Source organism: Rattus rattus, chromosome 1, assembly GCF_011064425.1.
Source record: "Rattus rattus isolate New Zealand chromosome 1, Rrattus_CSIRO_v1, whole genome shotgun sequence".
NCBI classification, from domain to species: domain Eukaryota; kingdom Metazoa; phylum Chordata; class Mammalia; order Rodentia; family Muridae; genus Rattus; species Rattus rattus.
The window spans coordinates 272,433,476-272,455,981 of record NC_046154.1 but is presented as its reverse complement, the minus strand read 5'-3'; the positions used below and the strand labels follow the sequence as shown (position 1 = coordinate 272,455,981).

General features: G+C 46.0%; 1 protein-coding gene across 1 annotated transcript in view; it reads left to right on the top strand.

The window, feature by feature from the left end:
• Window positions 1-1,047: 1,047 nt before the first annotated feature.
• The window catches only part of Racgap1 (Rac GTPase activating protein 1), a 29,240-nt gene continuing 7,781 nt past the window's right edge, over window positions 1,048-22,506 (top strand). The window contains exons 1-10 of the mRNA XM_032886392.1: window positions 1,048-1,172; window positions 10,064-10,152; window positions 12,503-12,708; window positions 13,814-13,950; window positions 15,197-15,266; window positions 17,077-17,127; window positions 18,379-18,459; window positions 18,985-19,102; window positions 19,858-19,985; window positions 22,102-22,266. Coding sequence (XP_032742283.1) covers window positions 10,068-10,152; window positions 12,503-12,708; window positions 13,814-13,950; window positions 15,197-15,266; window positions 17,077-17,127; window positions 18,379-18,459; window positions 18,985-19,102; window positions 19,858-19,985; window positions 22,102-22,266 — 1,041 coding nt within the window. The 5' untranslated portion in view covers window positions 1,048-1,172; window positions 10,064-10,067. The remainder of the gene's footprint in view (window positions 1,173-10,063; window positions 10,153-12,502; window positions 12,709-13,813; window positions 13,951-15,196; window positions 15,267-17,076; window positions 17,128-18,378; window positions 18,460-18,984; window positions 19,103-19,857; window positions 19,986-22,101; window positions 22,267-22,506) is intronic.

Here is a 22,506-nt window from a genome sequence, read left to right as displayed (position 1 = left end):
GAACTGCCTTTTAAAATACCACAGTTGTAAAGAGCTCAAGGGCACAGCTCCCTTGGTGGTTTGAGAACCGAGGCAGACTAGGCTGGCCTTGAGTTTACAGACATCTGCCTGCCTCTGCTGTGCTGGGCTTAAAGGCATATGCCTGGCTCACCCTTTCTAGTAAGCTCTAGCCAGCCAGTATTTTGTCAAGTTGCAGGTAGCCACACCTTCCAGTAATTAGTAAATTCAGGAAGGAAGGGACTCCAACACAGAGAAATAACAACAACAACAACAACAACAACAACAACAAAAGAACAGAAACATCGGGAGTACACTAATAGATTAAGATGAATGGTTATATATTGAGTGCATTTCTGATGTTGGGCCCAGATCTTTAAAAGTTTCAAAGCCTCTGTACCAATACAATGCCAAATTTTAAGTGCCATTTATTAAATGGAATTATAACACTTCATTCTGCACTTCTATTTGTTTTCTTGAGCTGTCTCACCCATTCATAGCTATTGGAAAGCAGAGACCACATGATCTGTATTTTTTTCTGATTTCTAGCAGAGTGCTTGCTATGAAGTTGGCATACTTACTGTGCATCAAATAGAAGTCTGAATGGATGCGTGAGTGAATGGGGGGGATAATTATAGCTCAGTAAATATGGTTAAAATGATTGCTGCTCTGTCTCCTTCTGGAATTCTTCCTATTCTACAGTGAGACCCGAAACTATTCGGTTATTAGTTTCCAAGAGTCCTATTTGTCTGCCTGGGGAAACATGGAGGCAAGAATAATATGCAATTAGTCAACAGGTCATTAGAATAATTGCAAGAAAGGGAGCCGGAGCCGGAGCCTGGAGCGGGAGTTCTACACAGGCCATGAAACACCCACTACTCCCGCAAAAGTGTGCCCACAGTCAAAATGGCCGCCTTTCGGCGTCTCGCTAATGTAATGCGCACGCTCTTCCCGTTTTGCGCCCGCCCCCTGGCCCTAGCACGTGCGTCGCCGAGAGCATGATCTCCTCTGTGATTGGCTGCTGCGCGATTTTGAACCGGATCTGGCGGCGCGGTTTTACACTGCCGTTAGTGAGGCGCGCAGCTGGTGGACAGCAGCCCTCCTGGGGCGCGGCGGCCGGAGAGTAAGCGCCGCGGGCCGAACAGGGTTGCGTGTGCGCGGGGCCGGGAGCCTCGGTAAGCGGGTCGAGGCCGCGAGCGGGCGGCGGAGGGAGGAGGGGGGCATCTGGAGGGGTCTGCTCTCGGCGTGGGGCTGCGCGTTAAGTCGGGAGCGTCCTTTTGAGGCGTGGCCCGCCGGGTGCGGGTGTGGTTCCCTCAAGGTGGTCTTGGCGAGCTCTAGTGCGGGACGTGGGAGTGGCCGGGAGCGAGCCCCTCTCACCCTTTTCCGAGGAGCCGTCTCTTCTGCGGGAGAAGTCAGGTGTTTGAGGAACCTGGCGGCCTACAGTGGAGAGCCTCTACCTTCTTGGCTGTCTCCCACAAGACTAATTAGAACATCCCTATATGTGGAGAGTTGGAATGCTGCAAATGCGGAGCCTATCTTTTTCAGCCCTCCTTTTAATAATAATTTATCACCTATTTCTGCCACTGACCTAGCTACCGTTCTGTGATTAGCCTGGGAAACCCTTTGGGGGTGTATTACTTTATATTAACAGCCTCCACCCACAGAAAAGCTACGACTGTAATCTGGCAAGCCTCGGAAACCTTCTTGAAGCGCCCACCAAAGTTTTTTTAAGCGTTCCTTGATTTATGACTGTTCTTAACTATAAAACTTAATGAGAATGATTATATCAGAACATGGTATTTATTTAGGTAACCTGGATTCATGGTCACGAGCCAGGGTCACTTATATTTGGCTCAGGAAGGAACACTCATTTCTCTTGGGATGAGAACTTTGTTTTTGTGCCTCAGAAAGAGAGGGAGGGAGGGAGAGGGAGAGACAGACTGCAGTACTCCCAATAGTGTATTGGAGGGTTATTGGAGTTACTGTTCTATCACATTCTGTGTGTGTGTGTGTGTGTGTGTGTGAGAGAGAGAGAGAGACAGACAGACAGACAGACAGACACACGGTGTCTTATGTAGCCCAGGTTGGTCTGAGACAGACAGACAGACAGACAGACAGACACACACACACACACACACACACACACACACACACACACACACACACACGGTGTCTTATGTAGCCCAGGTTGGCCTCTTGTATCCAAGGATAACCCCGAACCTCTGATCCGCCTGTCCCTGGAGTGCTGGGATTACAGGACAATTTGGAGATGACACGTGTGATCCACCATTCTCAGTATTTGCTGTGTTGAGGACAGAAACCAGGGGCTTGTCACTCTAGGCAGGCATGGTGTCAGCTAAGGTACAGGCCAGCACAATGGTACATTTAAGTTCAAGTAAGATTCTTCTACTAACCCTTAAGAAACTGTTGACTGCACGTCAGGCTGCTGGGGTGCAGTAAAGATGGGGACTCTTGTGCTGTTAGACCTCAGTGCTGTCTGCTGACCAGCTTAGCTTCTGGGTTGATGAAAGGTAGTTATTTTTTGGTTTGTCTTTTTTTTCCCCCCCTGGAACTCAGAGATCTGCCTGCCTCTATGTCTCCCAAGCTTTGGGATTAAAGATGTCTGCCACCATTCCCCTTGGTAAAAGGTAATTAATTCAGGCCAAAATTTCATCTGATAGCAGCAAGGAGGTGGCTGGTGCATTAGTGGGGTAAAGAGATGACTGAGATAGTTTGGCTGCAGATCTAACTCTCCACAAATACACAATAAATCCCTCCCACCCACCCAGCTGAGGACTGAACCCAGGGCCTTGCACTTGCTAGGCAAGCTCTCTACCACTGAGCTAAATCCCCAACCTCCCTTATAGAATTCTTAACATTGGCTTTTTTCCCCTGGCTTTTTTCAGTTGACAAAAATTTCTACTCAATATAATAGCCTTGCTATATTATTTTGGCTGGCTTCTGTGTGAGGGTGTCAGATCCCCTGGGGATGGAGCTACAGACAGTTGTGAGCTGCCACGACAGTGCTGGGAATTGAACTCAGGTCCTCTGAAACAGCAGCAAGTGCCCTTAACACTGAGCCATCTCTTCGGCCCCTCTCCCCGCCAATATAAGGTTTTTATACCGTGCTACATTAATCAAAAACCTGTCGTTGCAAGGACTCACCTTTGAACCTGAGGAAGAAAACTGGCCATGAGGAGGCTCACTCATTCAGTGAGTGTCAGGTCACCTACCAAGCATTGGTAGTGGACAGTGTTCTAGATAGCAGTGGCTCTGCTAAGTCCTTGCTTTCCAGACAGTAAGTAAACTACGTAAACATGTTAGGTGGAGACAAGCACTCTGGAGCAGAATAAACCAGGAGTTACAGAAAAGGCTGAATTTAAAAGTGTGGCTGGTGGAGACTTCATTGAGAAGTAAATTCCCAGGGGTCAGGGAGAAGGGGACAGAATGGGATGGGTGACTGCCCATGCTAGAGACTGCTGGCAGAGGGTAACTGAAAAACTGAATCCAAAGAGAATGACTAGACCAATGGTAGCCCATCGACTCTGTGATGCTTGCTCAGTGCAAACAAGATGCTAACAATCAAAAACTGTGTGCCCCGAGCGGAGTGTGGTGGGCAAAGGGCTGGATGAGGGGGATGAGGTTGGTGTTTTGAGGCAGTGTTTTATGTCTGCCTGAGTTGAAGTCATTAGGAAAAGGCTTCAGTGACTGCTAAGGCAGACTCTGGGTAGGCCTCGCAGGAGACAGCAGCAGTGTGCCGAACTTACCTGTCACATCCAGTTCTCCCTCCCTCACTCTGGCCTTGACTCTTATTGAGCTGGAACATTCTGTTTACTCTTTCTGCGATTGATTTGCTCTTAGGAACATTTGGTTTCACGGTGGAATTTCTTTTGTCCGTGGGTGGAGCCTCTGATACAGAGCAGAAGCCGGACAGTTAGGGACGTGGATTGATTGTTCTCAAGTGCTTTTGAATGGAAGCACCTTAGTCTGAGCTTGTCTTTGGGAGTATTTGTCTGTGGTAGCAGGAAACCTACACTGTTAATCTCCAGAACAACAATGTGTATAACAATGCTTTTCATTAAAATACTTTGCTGGAAAAAAGATCCAGCAAGCAATCTGCCATTGCTTTGTCATATGGAAAGTAAGTCTTTTTTTTTTTCTTTTTTCTTTTTTCTTTTTTTTCGGAGCTGGGGACCGAACCCAGGGCCTTGCGCTTGCTAGGCAAGCGCTCTACCACTGAGCCAAATCCCCAACCCCCGGAAAGTAAGTTTTGATGGGGATAAAAACCCCGATGGATAGTTTTCTTAATAATGTTGTGTGGAGGTGAGTATAGACGCCTTTCCCAGGATGCCCTGCAGTAAGAGCTGTGACAGTCTGCTGCTGTTCTGAAGGACCGTCTATCTCTTTCCCGGGTGATTGAAATTAAATCGGGGGCTCACAGCAATCATAGCAAGCTGGGAGCCTTTTTCCTGGTGCTGCCGAATTGCTCCCTTAGGATACTCACAGATTGGGGATATAACACAGTGACTTCTCCACCTCTGGGACTCCCCATCGATAGCAGCTGAGATTCCGGGCACCTTTTGTTTAAAGTGCTTCATAAACAGATCCCTTTGCTCACATGGGCCTTTGCAGTGTTGTCAAACGGCAGCAGCCTCTGCTTGGCAAGTGACAGCTGCTCCACAGCTGAGAGCAGTGCTCTGCAGAGGACTGCCGTTTCCTCTCACGCTACCGCACCTCCTAGCCATGCTGCTAAATAATAAAGGGAGGGGGATGGAAATGTGGCCCAGCAGGAAAATTAAAGCCATTCTCTACTGACACTGGAAAGGCTGAGTGAGAGTCGGTGTGAGCAGAGGGGTAGGTTTGTCATCTATAAATAATTCCTGAGAGTCCCTTCTGTAGATGTTAGTGGAGGATTATATTTTACTAAACCAAGTTTTGATTCTCCTAAGCAAACCTATATTAGAGGAGGGAAAATGAGCTTTCTTCAGGAGCAAGAGCTTCACCAAGAACCGCTTGTTTGACAGGTCAGGAGTTTTTGGACCTAGGTGACATCTGTGTTTACACCCATGGCTGTGCTTGTGTGACTGTTAGGATTTGCAAGTGTCTGAGAAAATCTGCAACATATACCACGGTCGATGCGTGATAACATTGTAGTGTGTTAGGGTGGAAAGAAAACAGACACCTGGGTGTCCCCAGTCGCTCAGCGTTCAGCCATTTCAGGTTTCTGAGCCTTTAAGTTGTCTGTGAAATGGCAGCTTAGTTAATTAGATTCACATGAAGAAAAAATGTGAAATGTCAAGTTTAGTACTCAATTCACAGCAAAGGCATATATTAAATATTATGTAGTACTATTTTAAAAAATAGTCTATGCTTCTGAGTTTAGTGGAGCCTCATGTGGAGACAGTCTAGACAACTTAGGGGAAATTACTAGAGTTGTGAATCATTCTTCCAGAATCTAATTAACAGCTATCAGACCCGGAACAACAAAGACCCACTCCTGTTTTCATTAGCTGTACTTTTGATAGGGTTCAGTTTATACTTTATAACATTTTCACCTACATTTGCATTCTCTTGTGAGGCAGTCTACTCTGTAGATTGTCTCAGAAGTTACTGACCAAAAATCAATCCATCTGCAGGGATAGGGTCCTAGCCTTCATGGGCCAGCCTCTATTTAATGATGCTAAGGTGGCGTGACAGAAGTATTGTGTATGTCTAGTTCATGTCTAGGCACCATGTTAAATACTGCGTGCTTGTGTATTTTAGTGCTGTAGTAGCAAATGCAAGATTTCTGTCCTCAAATTTAGTAAAGTTAAACTAGTGTGTCTGAGTAGCAACTGGTAAGAGTAGTGGGGGATGGACCGGGAGATGTTGGAGGCAGGAAAGAGTTCAGGCAGGAAGTCAATCTGAGTGGCGACAATTGCGTGGGATGAGGAGACTCTGACCCATATATGAGAAAAGTCCACAGAAAAGGAAGAAACCAAAGATATTTCTGAAATTTGGAACTGAAGGATTAGAAGGATAATGAAAATAGGGAGATAAAAATTGGGAGTCAGAGCCAGACCTGCTGGTGGTGAACACCTTTAATCCTTAACTCAGGAGGCAGAGGCAGTTGTACCTTGAGTTCAAGGCCAGCCTGGTCTATAGAGGGAGTTCCAGGCTCGCATAGGCTACGTAATGAGACCCTGTTCTCAAGAACCAACAGTGCCACCTGGGAGTCAGTAGGACAGTTGATGTATAGGAAGGAGAAGGGAGAATGGTGTTTCAGAAGTTCAACACGAAGTGTAGCCACGCACTTGAGAACTACTTTAGACAGACGAACTGTAGAGAGAAATTGGTGTGGTGAACTACCAGAGCTTGGGACATGGCTGGAGTAGAGCAGTGGGATGAATTCAGAGAATTTGAGGGATTAATTTAGGTAATATTTGGCACTAGGAAGGATACCTAGACTTCTGGTAAACCACGAGGAACTGAGAATTGCCTCTCTGCTTACAGTAGAGCATTAGGATTTTAAATAGCCATCTCCTAGGTACATAGATGTCAAGGAGACCAGTGTGAGACTCTGTGACAGCTACTGTGGTGCACTGTATCGTGTAAATCTGTGTTGTTGGAATCAGTTTTGTTTTCAATAGACCACTCTTTCTTTAGCTGAGCAGAGTGACTTATATCAGCAGTTGGGAGGCTGATTTAGGAGTGCTATGGGTTCAAAGCCAGCTTGGGCTCTCTCACAATGGTCCTTTCCTCAAAACCAATCCAAACCAAACCACAGTAAACCAACCTCTAACCCTTACTCCTGGGAATAAACACAGAGAACAGAGTAATAACGAGGAAATGTGAAGATTCTGTTTTTATTTCTGCTGCTGTAACAAAATACCTTAAATTGGGTAATTTATGAAGATAGACATTTATTTTGTGTGTGTGTGTGTACACAGGGGCCAGGTCCTCCAGTGGCATTCCTCGGGAGGCTGTCCACTGTGGGCTTTTTGCTTTGTTTGTTTGAGATAGGGTCTTACTATGTGCACCCAGGCTGGCCTTCATTCACAGAGACCTGACTGCTGCTGCTTTCCTAGTGCTGGGATTAAATGATGGGGGAAAGTCGTGCATCACCACACCTGCCCCGTGTCTCATTTTTTGAGATGGAGTCTCACTGAGAGTGGGGTGCGCTCTAAGGATCTTTCTATTGCTTCCCCAGTGCTAAGGTTATAACTACATTACCTGTTCAGCTTAGAGTTTCTCTTTTCCACTCTGTTTGTGTGGGGTGTGCTGTGTGTGTGCCATAGCATGCAGGTGTTGGCCAGAGGGTAACTTGGGGAGGTAGCCGTGTTGGGTGGTGGGATTGAACTGGGGTTGTTGAGTTTTGCAGGAGGGTCCTTATCCTCTGAGCCAGAGTCTGAGGGTCAGACTTGGGTCCTCATGCTTGGGCAGCAAGCATCATGGGTGGAGCTCTCTCTTTACCTCTCCCACCCCCAAACAGGCATTTATTTCTTAAAATTTAGAAAGTCCGAGGTGAAAGTGCCGTGAGACGGCTTGAGAAAGTCCAAGGTGAAAGTGCCGTGAGACGGCTTGGTCAGGACTTCCTTTGCTTTCACAGTGATGCCTTTTTGTGATCTCCTGTGGCAGAACAGTCGGGCTACCTAGTCCTTCAGGCCTTTCCCAAGGGCACCCAGTCCCTTGACATCCTAGTTCTGCTGCAGGGGAAATCAGTTTCAGCTTGCGTTGTGGAGGGGCACAAGCAGAGAGGGTCAGGACAGGTCTTACTGTCGTCTAAGATGGATTTTTGGTGGTGGTTTTAGGATGAGGTCTTGTCATGTATCCCCCTGACCTGGAGCTTGTGACCATCCTGCCTTTGCCTCTAGTGCTGAGCTTTTAGTGCACAGCACCACGCCTGCCAGGAAATACAGTTTTTGCCTGCTCTGGTGGTGCACACCTTTAATTCCAAAGACAGGTAGATCTCTGGGTCTCAGCCCAGGTCTCAAAAACAAGAAAAGCCACTCCTCTGTTTTCAGCATCATGGTTGCCACAGAAACTGCTGTCTGAGTCCCTTAGCAGGAGCTCTCTTGTTCTGACGGCAGGACACAATCACGAGGTTGAGGCTGAGGCAGGGTTCACTCAGGATTTTGAGGTAGAAGAGATCAATATCCCGTGTAGAGCGCTGGCTAGTAGCCTCCGTGCTTACTGGAGCCAGAGGAGATGATGTGAATCGATGCTGTGTGGCGCGTGCTTGTGCGTTTGTTAGGTCTGTCCTCCTGCTGGTCTCCACAGCACTCTCTGGGAAGCTCAGTTAGTTTGGTTGCCTAGCAGCTTGCCATAGTTGCCTGGAACCAGATATGTTGCCATTTGGAGAACAGGGTTTCAGCCCTGTTCAGGTTACTCTGCAGACAAGCTTGGGACTGGTAGAATTTATTTCATTTTATTTGCTATTAGAGCAGTTGTTTCATAACTACAAATGAATATTTCTGTAGTGTTTAATACCAGCTATTTTTATGCTCACACATTTCTTTGTTCTTTGTGGAGTTTGTTTTCCTTTTTTCATTTCTTAGTGTCATAGCTTGTGGTACAGTCTTACAAAATTACAAAATCACCAAAAATTCAAAATAGAGCTCTGAAACTTTTTTTTTTTTTTTTTTGGGGGTTTTTTTTTTTTTTGGAGCTGGGGACCGAACCCAGGGCCTTGCGCTTCGTAGGCAAGCGCTCTACCACTGAGCTAAATCCCCAACCCCTGAAACTTTTTTAGATGAAGCGGTGACCTAGACACAGCATCAGGTGAGGAAAGCATGAGAATCCCTAATGTATTTCTAAGAATATTTTATTTTGGAGCGAAATTTGACTATTTTCTTTTCTTGATAATTTTTTGTCACATTTAGTAAATGTCTTTCTTGACTACTAAATGAGCTTATTTTCCTAATCCCTTCCTGGTTGAAGTCTATTTGGAATGGAATTGTGTGGAAGGCCTGAGACACAAAGCCTGAAACTCCCTGTACAGAGCACACTGCAAATGGCTTGCCTTTGTCCTTGTCCCAGTGAAGGTGGTGTATTGTCTCTCTGATGCCAGAGTGGTATAACATAATCCCTCGCCTTACTTAGTATAAATTTATTAGACACAGTCCTGCATACAGTCCAACAGAGCCCTGCACCGCAGAGGTAATTCCTGTGCTGCTGAGCTGGCAGTTTCCCTACTTAATCACTGTGTGATGTCACCTGTGCCGTTGGTGAGAAATGTGCTGACCAGGTCCTGCCTTTTAAGAGACAGTTGTGACAGGATATTAGCCAACAGTGAAATTAAAAATAAACATTTTAAGTTACATTATAGGTTTTCAAAGTCTGAAAGATTAAAGTAACAAAAAAATATTGAGTGAGACTTGAAGAACCACGTTTTGTGGAGTTATTTATAACACATTGACATGCTCATTCCTACTGAAGGCAGTTAGCGCAGCATCCGTGAGGAGCAAGGGGCCTCACACAAGTAGACAGGGAAGGCAGATGTTTCTAGTTTATATGAATCTTTGTTTTTGTTTTTTAAGACAGGGCTTCTCTTGGAACTCGCTCCGTAGTCCAGGCTGGCGCCAAACTCAGAGATCTGCCTGCCTTTGCATCTCAAGATTAAATCTAAAGGCGCGTGCCGCCACAGCATGGATCCATAAGTGAGTCTGTTATTGCAGCTTGGATCTGGCTGTTTGTAATCAACATTTGGAAGGCTGAGGCAGGAAGGTTGTGAGTTCAAGGCCAGCCCAAGCAATCCAGTAAGACATTGTCTTAAAAAATAAACAAGCAACCTGGTGTGATGACACATTTCTTTAATCCTAGCACAGCCAGATCTCCTAAATGAGAGAGAGAGAGAGAGAGAGAGAGAGAGAGAGAGAGAGAGAGAGAGAGAGAGAGAGAATAAAGAAACAACTTTTTAGTATAAATTAGGATCACACAAAAGTGTTGGCTTGAGACCCTTCTAATGGTGGTTGCGGGTAGGAGAGTCCATCCAGTGTTGGTCACTGGCAGATTTACTGGATTGCTGTTGACACTTCTGTAAGGGGCAGAAGGCAGCTTCCCTGATGTATATTTGATTTCTTGGCAGAAAGATGGATACTACAATGGTGAATCTGTGGACTCTGTTTGAGCAGCTTGTGCGCCGGCTGGAGATTATCAATGAAGGAAATGAAAGCAGTAAGTCACTCTGAGCTGGGCTGTGGAGGGTGGGAGGGAGTGTGGGGGAGACCAGATAAAAGGGAAGCGCAGCAGATTGGGGTTTTTAATACTGCTGAAGTGTGTTGAAGTCTGAAAGTTGGTGTACTGTCAGGTTCCCTAAAAATGATGGCTACTTAATGGCCAAAGCCATAGGCTATTGCACTGTGTCTGTGTTCTGTGCCCATGGAAGCCAGAAGAGGGCAGGGGAGCCTCTGGAGCTGCAGTTACTGGATGTGTGAGCTACCCAGTATGGGTGCTAGGAAGCCAACTCTGGCTCTCTGTACCCCTGGGCCTTTGTTCGTGCTCCCCCACACCCTTTCTTTTTTCTTGGGTGCCTTTTCATAGCATAGTATTAATTGCCAATTTCTTACTCCATGAAGTGGGGATCTGGATTTCTAAGCATGTTGCTTTTTTCTTTTTCTTTGTTAAGAGGGTTGGCCTCATACTGTAGCCAAGACAATTGAAGTCATGGCAGTTCTCCTGCCTCAGCCTCCTGACTGCAAGCACAGAGCCACCTCATGCAGCTCTGTTCTTCATGTTCTCACACAGGCAGGCCTCCAGTTCACTAAGTAGCCCAGGCTGGCCTAAAAGCTCTGTTCTTCCTGCCTTAGTCTCCCAAGTCCTGGCTGGCCTGGAACTAACCATGTAGACCAGGCTGGCTTTGAACTTACAGAGATCCACCTGCCTCTACCTTTAGTCCCCAAGTCCTGGGACTAAAGGTGTGCACCACCACACCTGGCTGTAATTCTTTTATCCTTTTTTTTTTTTCCTTTTCTTTTTTTTCCGGAGCTGGGGACCAAACCCAGGGCCTTGCGCTTGCTAGGCAAGCGCTCTACCACTGAGCTAAATCCCCAACCCCTTTTTAAAAATTTTTAAAGCTTTTATGTGTATCGGTGTTTTGACTGCATGCATGTCTGTGTGAAGTTGTTGGATCCCCTGCAACTGGAGTTACAGAAAGTTGTGAGCTGCCATATGGGTGCTGGGAATTGAACTCAGGACCTCTGGAAGAGCAGTCAGTGCTCTTAACCATTGAGCCATCTCCCAAGCCCTAATTTTTGATGCTTGATATTTACTTTGCCTAAGATAACTTTCATACTATCCTAGTTTGCTAAAATTAGTCTGCTGCTAACATAAGTTCCTTATGACCCGCTTAATTCTTCCCTCCCTCTCTCCCTCCCTCCCTCCCTCCCTCCCTCCCCTCCCTTCCTTCCTGTGTTTTGGAGACAGAGTTTCTCCATGTAGCTCTGGCTGTCCTGGAACTCACTCTGTAGACCAGGCTGCCATCAAGCTCAGAGATTTGCCTGCCTCTTCCCTCCTGAGTGCTGGGACTGAAGAACCACCACAGGCATTGCTCGATTTCTTTTGAATGAGTTTGTATACAAAGTTGAAAGTTTAGTCACATTAAAATTGCTTGTACGTTGTATATTTCTGCATATGAAGAAGTCCTCTCACTACCTCATAAATCTGGTGGCTCATGTGAGTGGCTCACCTCATCGCGTGTGAGATGGTGGAGACTGAGGCTGAGGTAGGTCGAGGTTAGCTTGGGAGTATGAGGCAGGTGTACAGACACTAGAGGAGCAGTCTTTGCCAACAGCAGGAGACAGAATGAATGCTGCCGGGCGGGCAGCTCTCTTTGAGGTGCTCTCTGCTGCCTAGGAGTGCTGTCTTTGCAGACATTTGAACAGGATTCCCATTCGCTACCAGTGACTTCCCAAGAGCCAGTGCCATCATTTCTTCTCTCACCTGGAGGTGTTTACTTACCCTTCAGGGAACTGTTAAACGGCAAAGCACTGGCTCTTTACTTTCTAATCAATATTTGTATAATTATGAGCAAATGGAATTTCAGGCCTTAGATATCTGTAATATTAATCCGCATCTACTGGAGTATCTTGTAGCAGTTCTAGCTGAATTTGCTGTTTAACTCTGGCTCAGCATGTGTGCCTGGGAAGGAGCTTGTTTTGTGTGGCTGTCCTGGTGTGTGTGTGACAGCTACTCTAGAGGAATCCCTCGTCGATTGTCTTCTGTTGAGAGCGTTGAGCGTTGGTGACCTGGGGAGCCAGGTGACTAACTTACATACTCCATAGCAGATGCCCTGCTTAGGCCAGAGTGCGTGGTAACCTATTGAATGAGGGATTGCTTTCCACTCAGCTATTGTCCAAAGTGAAACACAGGGTTTGTTCCTGGTCATTTTCAGCTGTTTGACCATAGTCCAGCAACACTCATATTTGGGGTGAAGCTAGCTGTGGGACCTATTTATTTGAGTAGCTACTTGGATTTTTGAAGTTTTGAGTTTGCTACTTGGATTATTGAAGTTTTTGCCTGTCCTCAGTTGAATTCATCCAGGTTGTGAAGGACTTCGAGGACTTCCGAAAGAAATGTCAAAGAACCAACCAGGAGCTGGAGAAATTCAAAGATCTGTTGTTGAAGGCAGAGACTGGGCGGAGTGCCCTGGACGTCAAGCTGAAGCACGCCCGTAACCAAGTGGATGTGGAGATCAAACGGAGGCAGCGAGCTGAGGCCGAGTGTGCGAAACTGGTGTGCATTGCTTTGCGTATTAGACTGGTGGGCGGGGCATTGTCTGATAATGTTTCTACTTAACATAAATACCCAGTGTCTGCTTCTACATGAAGAACTCATTTGACATCTTGCCTGTGATTAGGGATGAAACGGAAGCCTGTGGTTTCTGTTTTTCAGTTTGAGATTAAAATGTATGTTCTCCTTTAGGCTTGAAACTGTTTTTCACTTGACAGGCTTCAAGTGAGAGTTTAAAGAGTTAAAGCAAAGCAGCTAAAAATGCTTGCCTGGCGTGCACAGCCCTGGACTAAGGAGTTAAAGTGGGGATCAGAAGGAAATTCTGGATACTTAGCTAATACAATTATTTGCTGTTCAGTGGGGTGTGTGTGCCTTTTGAGACAGGGTCCACTATTTAATCCCTGACGGCCTTCCACTCAGGTGATTCTCCTGCCTCTGCATCCTGAGCAGTAGGTTTAGTGGTGCATGCCAGTGTACCCAGCCTGTGTTGTTACTATAAATTGGAAGAGCATTGTCCTCTATGAGTTAGTGGCTCTGGGCCTTTGTCATCACAGCTCTCTAGCACAGGGTGCAGGGCTGGATGCAGTCATATCGAGCAGTGTCAGGTGGGTCATGGTGCCGCAGTGGAGAGCTTTACTCAAAGGAACTAATCCATCTTAGCTCAGTGCAGATGCCCCAGGAAGCCCAAACTGTCTGCATTACAGCTTTGTGTCTATTTTAATGCATTTTGTTCCGTCATGTAGAGAAACATGCGACTGCCTTCTTTGATCCATAAAAGAAGCTAATAATTGTTCTGATAAAGACAACACTAAGTATGTTTGCTCTGTGAAATCTATTCTGGAGCTCTCGTTCTATATCATTCTCCCTGGTTTAGCAGTTTAATCTAAGGTCTTCTAGCGGAGATCTTGCTGTTCTATATGGGGTTGCTTTCACTCATCAGAAGCCAGCCACAGTCAGGGCTTGGTGTGAATTAATATTCTATTGTTGTAAGGTCTTCCTGAAGGCCATTTGCATAATGTATTTTAATGTCTTCTGCCTATCCCATAAATTTGAGGTGAAGCTTTCTTCTCTGGCTGGTCATGATGTTTTACTCTGCTTTGGTCTGTAGGAACAACAGATTCAGCTGATTCGAGATATACTCATGTGTGACACAACTGGCAGCATCCAGCTAAGCGAGGAACAAAAATCAGCTCTGGCTTTTCTCAACCGAGGCCAAGCATCCAGTGGCAACGCTGGGAACAATAGGTGGGGACTGCATCTGTTGTTATCTGACCTCTGAAACACGCTGCTTCCGGGACGTGTGCTGAACAAAGCAGAAAGAGCCTTAGAGGAGGGCAGGGGGAGGTAGGGGGAGGTAGGGGGAGGTGGGGGAACGAGGCCAAAAAGCCCATCCCCATCTGCTTTCATTGTTTTTTAAGCTTTCGTTAGGATGCTGTTTCACTGTGGGCACGATTTTGATGTTGGTGTTAAATTGCACATCAATAACGACTCCTGTCCAGTAACTAAGGGCGGGAAGGTGGAAGTGGCTGTTTAGCAACCCTCGCCTTGTTCTCGGGAGAGCTCTTGTGGCTGCTGGGAGCTAAGAGCAGACAGTCCTTTTGGTTCCACGGTGTCACTGAGACAGGCTGTTGGACTTTGGGTGTAATGCTTCCAGCACAGTGAGGAGGAGAGGTTCCACATGTGCAGGGGGAAGAGGTTCCACACGTGCAGGGTGCCCATGAAAAGCAGAAGGAGGTCCTGCGTCCCTGGAATGAGAGATAGATAGATTAAAGCTGCCAGGAACTGAGCTCCATCCAGTCCTGGAAGGATAGCGTGTGCTTTTGGTCACTGACCATCTCTCAGACCCCACCCCCAACCCAGCCTGTATTTTAAAGTGTGGCCTTTCATATCCCAGTCTGGCCTTGAACTTCTGATCCTCTGCCTGTACATCAAAAATGTTACAATTACCTGTATGGACCCCTATTTCCAGCTTGGGCTTAATGTCTTCAAAAGCCAGAGCTGGGGCTGGGGGTAGGCCCAGATAACAGAGCCGAGTATATAGCTCAGCACCTTGCAAACTGGGCCTGGAGTTACACATTTGTGCTCCCAGCATTTTAGGGAAGTTAAAAATCATCTCCTGTGACAAAGGAAGTTCATGGGCAGCCTGGGCTAGAGGCCTTGTCTCAGACAAAACAAAAACAACAACAAAAAACCTCAAAAGCCCAGTGCTGGGCAGCAGCAGACATGATTAGAATCAAATTAAGCCTCAGCTTGCGTCCTGTAGTCCACACTCAGCAAGAAGAGCCCCGTGGGCCTGGCTGCAGTGCTCTGAGCCGCTCTTCACGGACCCAGCCCGGGGAGACCTTGGAGCACAGCGCTGCAGCGTGCGGGCTTCGGCTTGGCGAGTCTGAGCTCGCTCACTCCATTACCTGACCAGTGGGACTTTCAGGTGCCGATGGCTTTTATGTTTTATGGTGTTCTGTGTCTAACGCTGTTACTGTTTTTAATCCAGACTGTCAACGATTGATGAATCTGGCTCCATTTTATCAGATATCAGCTTTGACAAGACTGATGAATCACTGGTAATAAACATTTGCTTTCTAGAGTTCTCTCCTTCTGTTAACCTGCCCCTGCAGGAGCATGTCTGCCCATCCTTGGCCATCCTTTATGACTGTTTATTAGTTGATTTGTTACAGGTTCTGAGCTAGTAATTTAAATATAAATCCACACAAGCTCTAAGATACTGACTTAAATAATTCAGTTTCTGGAGAAGGAATGTGAAGTTCAGGATTCACTGTGAGGTTGAAGGTCTCTGAAAGGTTTCTGGGAGGAGCCTGGAGTCACTGCTTATGACTTGTTAAAGCCCAAGAAGTGAGCAAGCTTGACCAGGCCAGCTGTTTTGTTTTGTTTTTTTTTGTTGTTTTGTTTTGTTTTGTTTGTTTGTTTGTTTTTTGTTTTTTGTTTTTTTTTTAATCTATTTTTTTTATCCCAGAGCTGAGGACCGAACCCAGGGCCTTGTGCTTGCTAGGCAAATGCTCTACCACTGAGCTAAATCCCCAACCCCCAGGCCAGGTGTTTACCTTTAGTTTTTGGAAAAGGGTCTCATGGAGTAGGCGGCCTGGACCTTACTGTGTGCAGACCCAGGGAAGGCTTTGCTGCTGCTGCTGCTGCTGCTGCTGCTGCTGAGGTGAACAGATCTGTATCTTACTTCCAAATTAGTCTGGTTCTCCAGGAAGCCTTAGCCATCCTTCACGTCCATTAGAAGGAAACTGAAGCCCTTGGCTCCATCTAGAAGGCGTGCTTTAGATTTCTCAGCAGCGTGTTGTTCCTCGGTTAAGCAGTGGTTTGCTGTGTCTAACTTGTTACCTTTTCTGGGCAGCAGACCTGGTAGAATTTCTGTATAAAACATAATATTTCATATACCTACATATATTTTAGTGTTTAATGTTGAGGAGACTGGTAGTCCACCAGTAATTTATCATTTCTGTGGAAAGCTGAAACCCTGCAAACAAAACAGTATGGGAAATCGTTATTATTTGGTTTTGATGCAGCAGCAGATAGCAAGCACTTACTACATGCCTAGGAGTGTTTTTGCTCATTCAACCAGAGAAGCAGATGTCCATTTTAAGGTTATGAATATTGGGCAATCACTTTCTGAAATAAAGAATGATATGGGGCAGGTCTGGGCTATATAATGAAACATCAGGTGAGTTCTGAGGAAAACCTCTACTGTGATAGCTGTTAAAATTGGAGCTGATGAACCCGTAGAGAGATGACGTGACTGTGGATTGGGGAAGTGCAGTCCTGCGGACCCACTGTTTGTTCTCACTGTTTCTAGGAACTGTGTTTTTAGGGGTAACCAGTAGGATACTAAAATGTATGCCAGTGATTACAATAACGGAAGTGAAACTGACCGTGGTAAAAAAAAAAAAAAAAAGCACTCAAGGGTAAACTTGCTTTTAGGGCCAAGGAAGAGGGCACCAAGGGTTATATGAGTTAAGCTAACTTTCTAAGTGATACATTTGCCAGCAGCAATCACTTGAGGAAAGAGTCACATCTAACATGGTCAGAACAATGTCTTCTATTCTCTAACTTCTAAAACTAATTAGAGAAATAATGAGCGATAAAGACTCAGGCTCCTGAAATGATCACGGCGGGAGCCGATTCTCTGACCTTCTCTGTCTCCGTGGCATTGCTTCCTGATTCTGTTACTGTTGCTTCAGTATTTGAAGGAAGCCTGTTAACTGCAGCTTTGGAACAAATGCCAGAGGCCTTTATTTCCCTCTTCCGGGGCTCTAAGTTAGGCAATCTGACTCGTTTGCTGCACATTTATTTGCATAGGATTTATGAGCGACCTAACCAAAGATATTAACATGATCTAATTGCCAATAGGACTGGGATTCTTCTTTGAAGAATTTCAAAATGAAGAAACGAGAAAAGAGGGTATGTATTTTCTTGTTGTCCCTCCCCCAGTGGGGCTTGAATGCACAGCCCCATGCACAATCACACCCACTGTCTCCTCACCAAGCGCCAGGATGTCCTTAACTCCTGTGTAAGCAAGCTTTGATTGTGACCTGCCCCAGCCTTCCAGGTGACTGCCATCGTGCTCAGATGTTTAATGTTTTTGCCTGACATCATGCCCCACACTGTGATCCTAACACGAAGAAGGCTGAGTCAGCAAGATCAGAATGTGAGGCCAGCGTGCGTTACTTATCAATGTGAGACCATACATAACCATCAGGAGAATCAACCAGCAAAGAGTCCCATTGGTTACCGTTTTCCTTTTTGGGAAATTCAGAATTAAAACTGACACATCTCTGGGCATTGTTAAACAGAAACACAAAATGTAGGTCAGCTGTGGTGCTGCCTGCTTTTTAATCCAGGCAGAGGCAGGTGGATTTCTGTGAATTGGAGCTCAGCCTAGTCTTCAGAGCAAGTTCCAGGACAACCAGGGCTATATCAAGAGACCCCGTTTCAAAACAAGCACAAAACGCAAATGAATTGATGCTATTTTGGGCAATACTTTCTGACTTTAAAATTTTATTTATTACAGTTTTGTGTGTAATGTGGCCATGTGAGTGCAGGCATAGGCACACATACCTCAGTGCATGTGGGTTGCTCCTCTTCAAGCCTCTGGGAATTGAACTCAGGTCCTCAGGCTTGCACAGTAAGCACCTTTGCCCACTGAGCCATCTCACTGGTGCTCTAGGGTCACATGATGGTACTGCTTGAAGCAGTGACTTGGGCAAGAGTCTACTTTATCTTACGGGTCTGGGCTACGTCCTCATGTAGTGAGGAAGAGAATATCTGAGTTTGTTTTGAGTTGTCCGTGAATTTTTATGCAAGAATTTTTTGCTCTAATATATGCTTCAGAAGCAGTATGTGTATAATGGGATATGGAGATCTCTCTGTGCTGACGTGCTCAGCGTATTTGATGTGTTTCCAAAGACTTCATGTCCTTAGATAGGATTATAGTTCTACTTTTCCTGATTCTGTCTCAGAAGCTTGTCTCTTTTTTCTATAGCTGAAAGCATTTTTGTGTTTGTTTAACAAACGGGCCGTGAGAAAGAGCGCATTGTTATTTATTGTAGTCCTGGTTCTTAGAACTTGCATGCATTTGTCTGATAGGATTACTGTGTTTTCTGGGTTTCAGTTCTACTTGACACTGAAGTTTTGCTTTTATCCCTTCTCCAGCGCTCCAGCAGTAGACAGTTCATCGATGGCCCTCCTGGGCCTGTGAAGAAAACGTGTTCCATTGGCTCTACAATAGACCAGGTAAGAGAAGTCAGGGCCAGAGACCTTGGGGCCTAAACACACCAGCGATTAGTGGCTCTGCAGAGTGGTAGCAGTCAGTATTGCTGCAGTGTTACTTGAGGAAGTTAGAGTCTTCTATGGAGTGAGGTCCTTTATTATCCATTTATCAGAGTGGGCTCTGAGTAAGAGCTGTCAGCTAAGCAGGGTGTGATGGCTCACGCCTTTAACCCCAGCACTCTGGAGACAGATGCAGGTAGATCTCTGCATGTCTGAGGCTAGTTTGGTCTAGCATAGTTCCAGGACAACCAGCGTTACAAAGCAAGAACCTGTCTCAAACAAGGAAAAAAAGACCGGTCAGCTGTCTGTCGGTCTGTTGTTCTTTGCTCTCTCTATACTCCTGCAGCGTGTGAGATTTCAACTTAAGGGCTTAGGACTGGAATATAGGTCTTATTCAGAATTTGGGGATTTTTATCCACTGGAAAATACCTGTATGGAAACAGTCAGCGCGTCCCTCTTTCATATGGCAAACGTTTCATTTTGTTTCAGGCAAATGAATCAATAGTTGCGAAAACAACAGTGACTGTCCCCAGTGACGGCGGGCCCATTGAAGCTGTGTCCACTATCGAGACATTGCCGTGTTGGACCAGGAGTCGAGGGAAATCAGGTCTGGCAGATGTGTAGCTACATTTCCTCCTTATAGCCACAGGGCTGGCTCTGGTGACAGCTACAGTCTGCTCACCTGGAAGCCGAGACGGGAAGTGAGAGTTGCTGGGTAGCCTAGACTTCATACTGACTCAAGACCAGTCCTTGGCATACATGGTGAGACCAAAAAAGAGGGGCTGGAGAGACGGCTCCGCCCAGCTGCTCTCATAGAAGACATAGGTTTAATTCCTAGCACTCATAGGGTGGCTACAACCATCTGTAAGTCCAGGCCTAAGGAATCTGACGCACGCTTCTGGTCTCCTTGGCACTACACTGCACCTATGGTGCAGATTCATTCAGACAAACGCCCATACACATAAATAATTAAAGTCTCAAAAAAATTTTTAAAAAAGGAAAAAAGCACTGGTTCCAATTGAGAGTTAGTTGGTTTCTGCGAATCCTCTTGAGACATGGACGTGCTGGGTAGGGAGGTTCTTACGAGCGCCTGGCCAATGCTACCCTGAGTAGTGTCTGCTGTCCTTTACTCTGGGGGGCTGGTCAGTCTGAGTGCACCACTTGTGGAGAATTTTAGCTTTTCTTGGAAACCGTGTGTGTGTGTGTGTGTGTGTGTGTGTGTGTGTGTGTGTGTGTGTGTGTGTGTGTGTGTGTGTTTACTACTATTAAAAGTGAAGTTAAAAAGAGAAAATTAAAATAGGATTAAAATTCGTAAGGACGAACACTTTCATGACAAAAGTTTACATTTGATTGTTTTTCTAGGACCTTTACAACCTGTGAACAGCGACTCTGCTCTCAATAGCAGGCCACTGGAGCCAAGAACGGAGACAGACGCTGTGGGCACACCCCAGAATAATGGCATGCGCTTACACGACTTTGTCTCAAAGACGGTAAGTCTGGGTGCCTTCTTTCCTCTGAGGCGTCATTGCGGTTGTGGAGACCGGCTGGCTCCTTCTCTGTGGCCCGGTTGGCCTCTCCCTCTGTTGTACTTTTGCTTTGTCCTCCCAGTGTGGGGGGCTACACTACAGCACCTCCACCTTTCCTATTTGTCTCTCTTTAGGGCCGTTGTCGCTTTGTTCAGCTTGTTTTGTTTTAGTTTTTTCAGGACAGGGTTTCCCTGTGTAGCCCTGACTGTTGGAATTTGATCTGTACCAGGCTAGCCTTGAACTTGAGATTTACCTGCCTCTGCGTCCCCAGTGCTGGGATTAAATGGGTGCAAAGCTACACCTGACTTTATTGAGCTGATTTTACATACAATCACATATACTAATTTTATTAAAAGAAATTACTATTTTCTGTGTCCCTTGCTAAGTGGGGGGTGTGCATGTGCCATGGCTGGTTCTCTGTCCATCACATGCATCCGGGGATTGAACTCAGGCCATTAGGCTTGGTGGCAGGCGCCTTTACCCCAGGACTTTGGTAGGGCAGTTGATGCTCTTAACTGCTGAGCTGTCTCTCCAGCCTCTCTTTTTTCAATTTCTTTAAAATTACCTTGCATGATGTTGCCGATCTTAATGTAGGGTGTCAGTTCATTTGGAGTGGGAACTGTAGGCAATTGTGAGCTGCCCAATGTGGGTGCTGAGAATTGAACTTGTGTCCTTTCTAAGAACAGCTCAGTCTCTGAGTTGTCTTTCTTGCTCCATTGGTCTCGCATGCTGGGATCATAGATGTGAGCTACCATTGCCTGGCTTCGCTCATCCGCTTCAATGTTCAATTCCTTGGCATTCAGTGTAGCCCTATAATTGGGTATCTGCCGACAGTAGCAGTTTTAGACCATTTTACCATCCAGAAGGGAAATCCCAACCAAACCTAACAGGATTTCCTCCACCACCCTGTGCCACACCAGCATCCAGTTGCCATAGGCTTCCACCATAGACTCTGCTGCGTCTCTCTGGGCTGTCTGTCTGTCTGTCTGTCTATCTTAAGACATGTCCCATACACGAGGCACATGGCATGTGTGCCTTTGTGTCTGGCCTCAGTCAGTCGGTTACAGTCCCTCTATAGCCTGGTTTATGTCTCTTTATCTGATGAATGATGTTCCCCTGTGAGGAGAGCCCTTGACTCATCCTCATCAGTGGAGAGAGCTCTAGGTTCCTTCTGCATCTGCTGGGAAGACATTTCCACGTCTGCTGGGTATGCATATCTGCAAGTGCTGTGGCTGTCGTACCGTAACGATGTTTGAGTTTCAGCTTTTCTAGATCTTGTCAACACTTATGACATTGTCTATCTTTGAGAACTTCAGACATGCATGTAGTGTGTGGAGAGCATATTCACCCCATTCACCAGCCCCCCAAAACTCCTCAACATGCCCCACTCTCAACATCATGTCCTCTTTCTATTTTTTAATAATTAATTGAGTCTAATATGCATGAGTGTGAGGATTCATGCACTGGAGCATGAAAAACTTCCCAGCAGCCTTCAGAGAACTGACTCCCACCTCCCACAGCATGGGTGAGGGAGGGGCTGGCTCATGAGCACCCACCCTCCACTCCTGACTGAGAGGTGTTGGCAGTCAGCCTGTTTCCTTTTTCTCTTCTCCTCCTCCTCCTCCCTCCTCCTCCTCTCTTTCTCCTCCTCTCCTTTTTTTTTTTTTTTTTCCAGACAGGGCTTCATTTTGTAGCCCTGGTTGGTTTTTGAGCTCACAGAAATCCACTTGCGCTGTCTCCTAGGTACATGAATTAAGGCATGTGCCACCATGCTCACCAGACCACTGCTATTATTATTATTATTTTTTTTTTTCCTTTTTTTCGGAGCTGGGGACTGATCCCAGGGCCTTGCGCTTGCTAGGCAAGCGCTCTACCACTGAGCTAAATCCCCAACCCCAACCACTGCTATTATTAAAATGAAGAAAACAAGACTTATTTCACATTTTTTTTTTGTGGGAATTATATTAAAATGTGTAATGGGCCTAAAATGTTATTTCATACATACAGTGCGCTTAATGCATGTGGTTGACATTAACTCTAATTCATATTGTCCCATGCCTCTGCCCTGTTTTATCTCCAGGTTATTAAGCCTGAATCTTGTGTCCCGTGTGGGAAGCGGATCAAGTTTGGCAAGCTGTCTCTGAAGTGTCGGGACTGTCGTTTGGTCTCTCATCCAGAATGCCGGGACCGATGTCCCCTTCCCTGCATTCCTCCCCTGGTGGGAACCCCAGTGAAGATTGGAGAGGTGAGACTCATGGCAACCAACCATCATTTGTTACTTTAGTCTTTAAAAGGCATAGTATCAGTTTTTCATTTAAAAATTATTGATCTCAAATAAAATTCCCTCCAAGAAAAATGAATAGAAATAGTAAAATGTCGACTTGTAGTGGAATCTTGTTTGGGATTTTCTATTTAATAATCTTTCTATGGCGGGTCCCTCTTCACTCTGCTCTCCTAGGGAGATCACACGCACACACACACACAC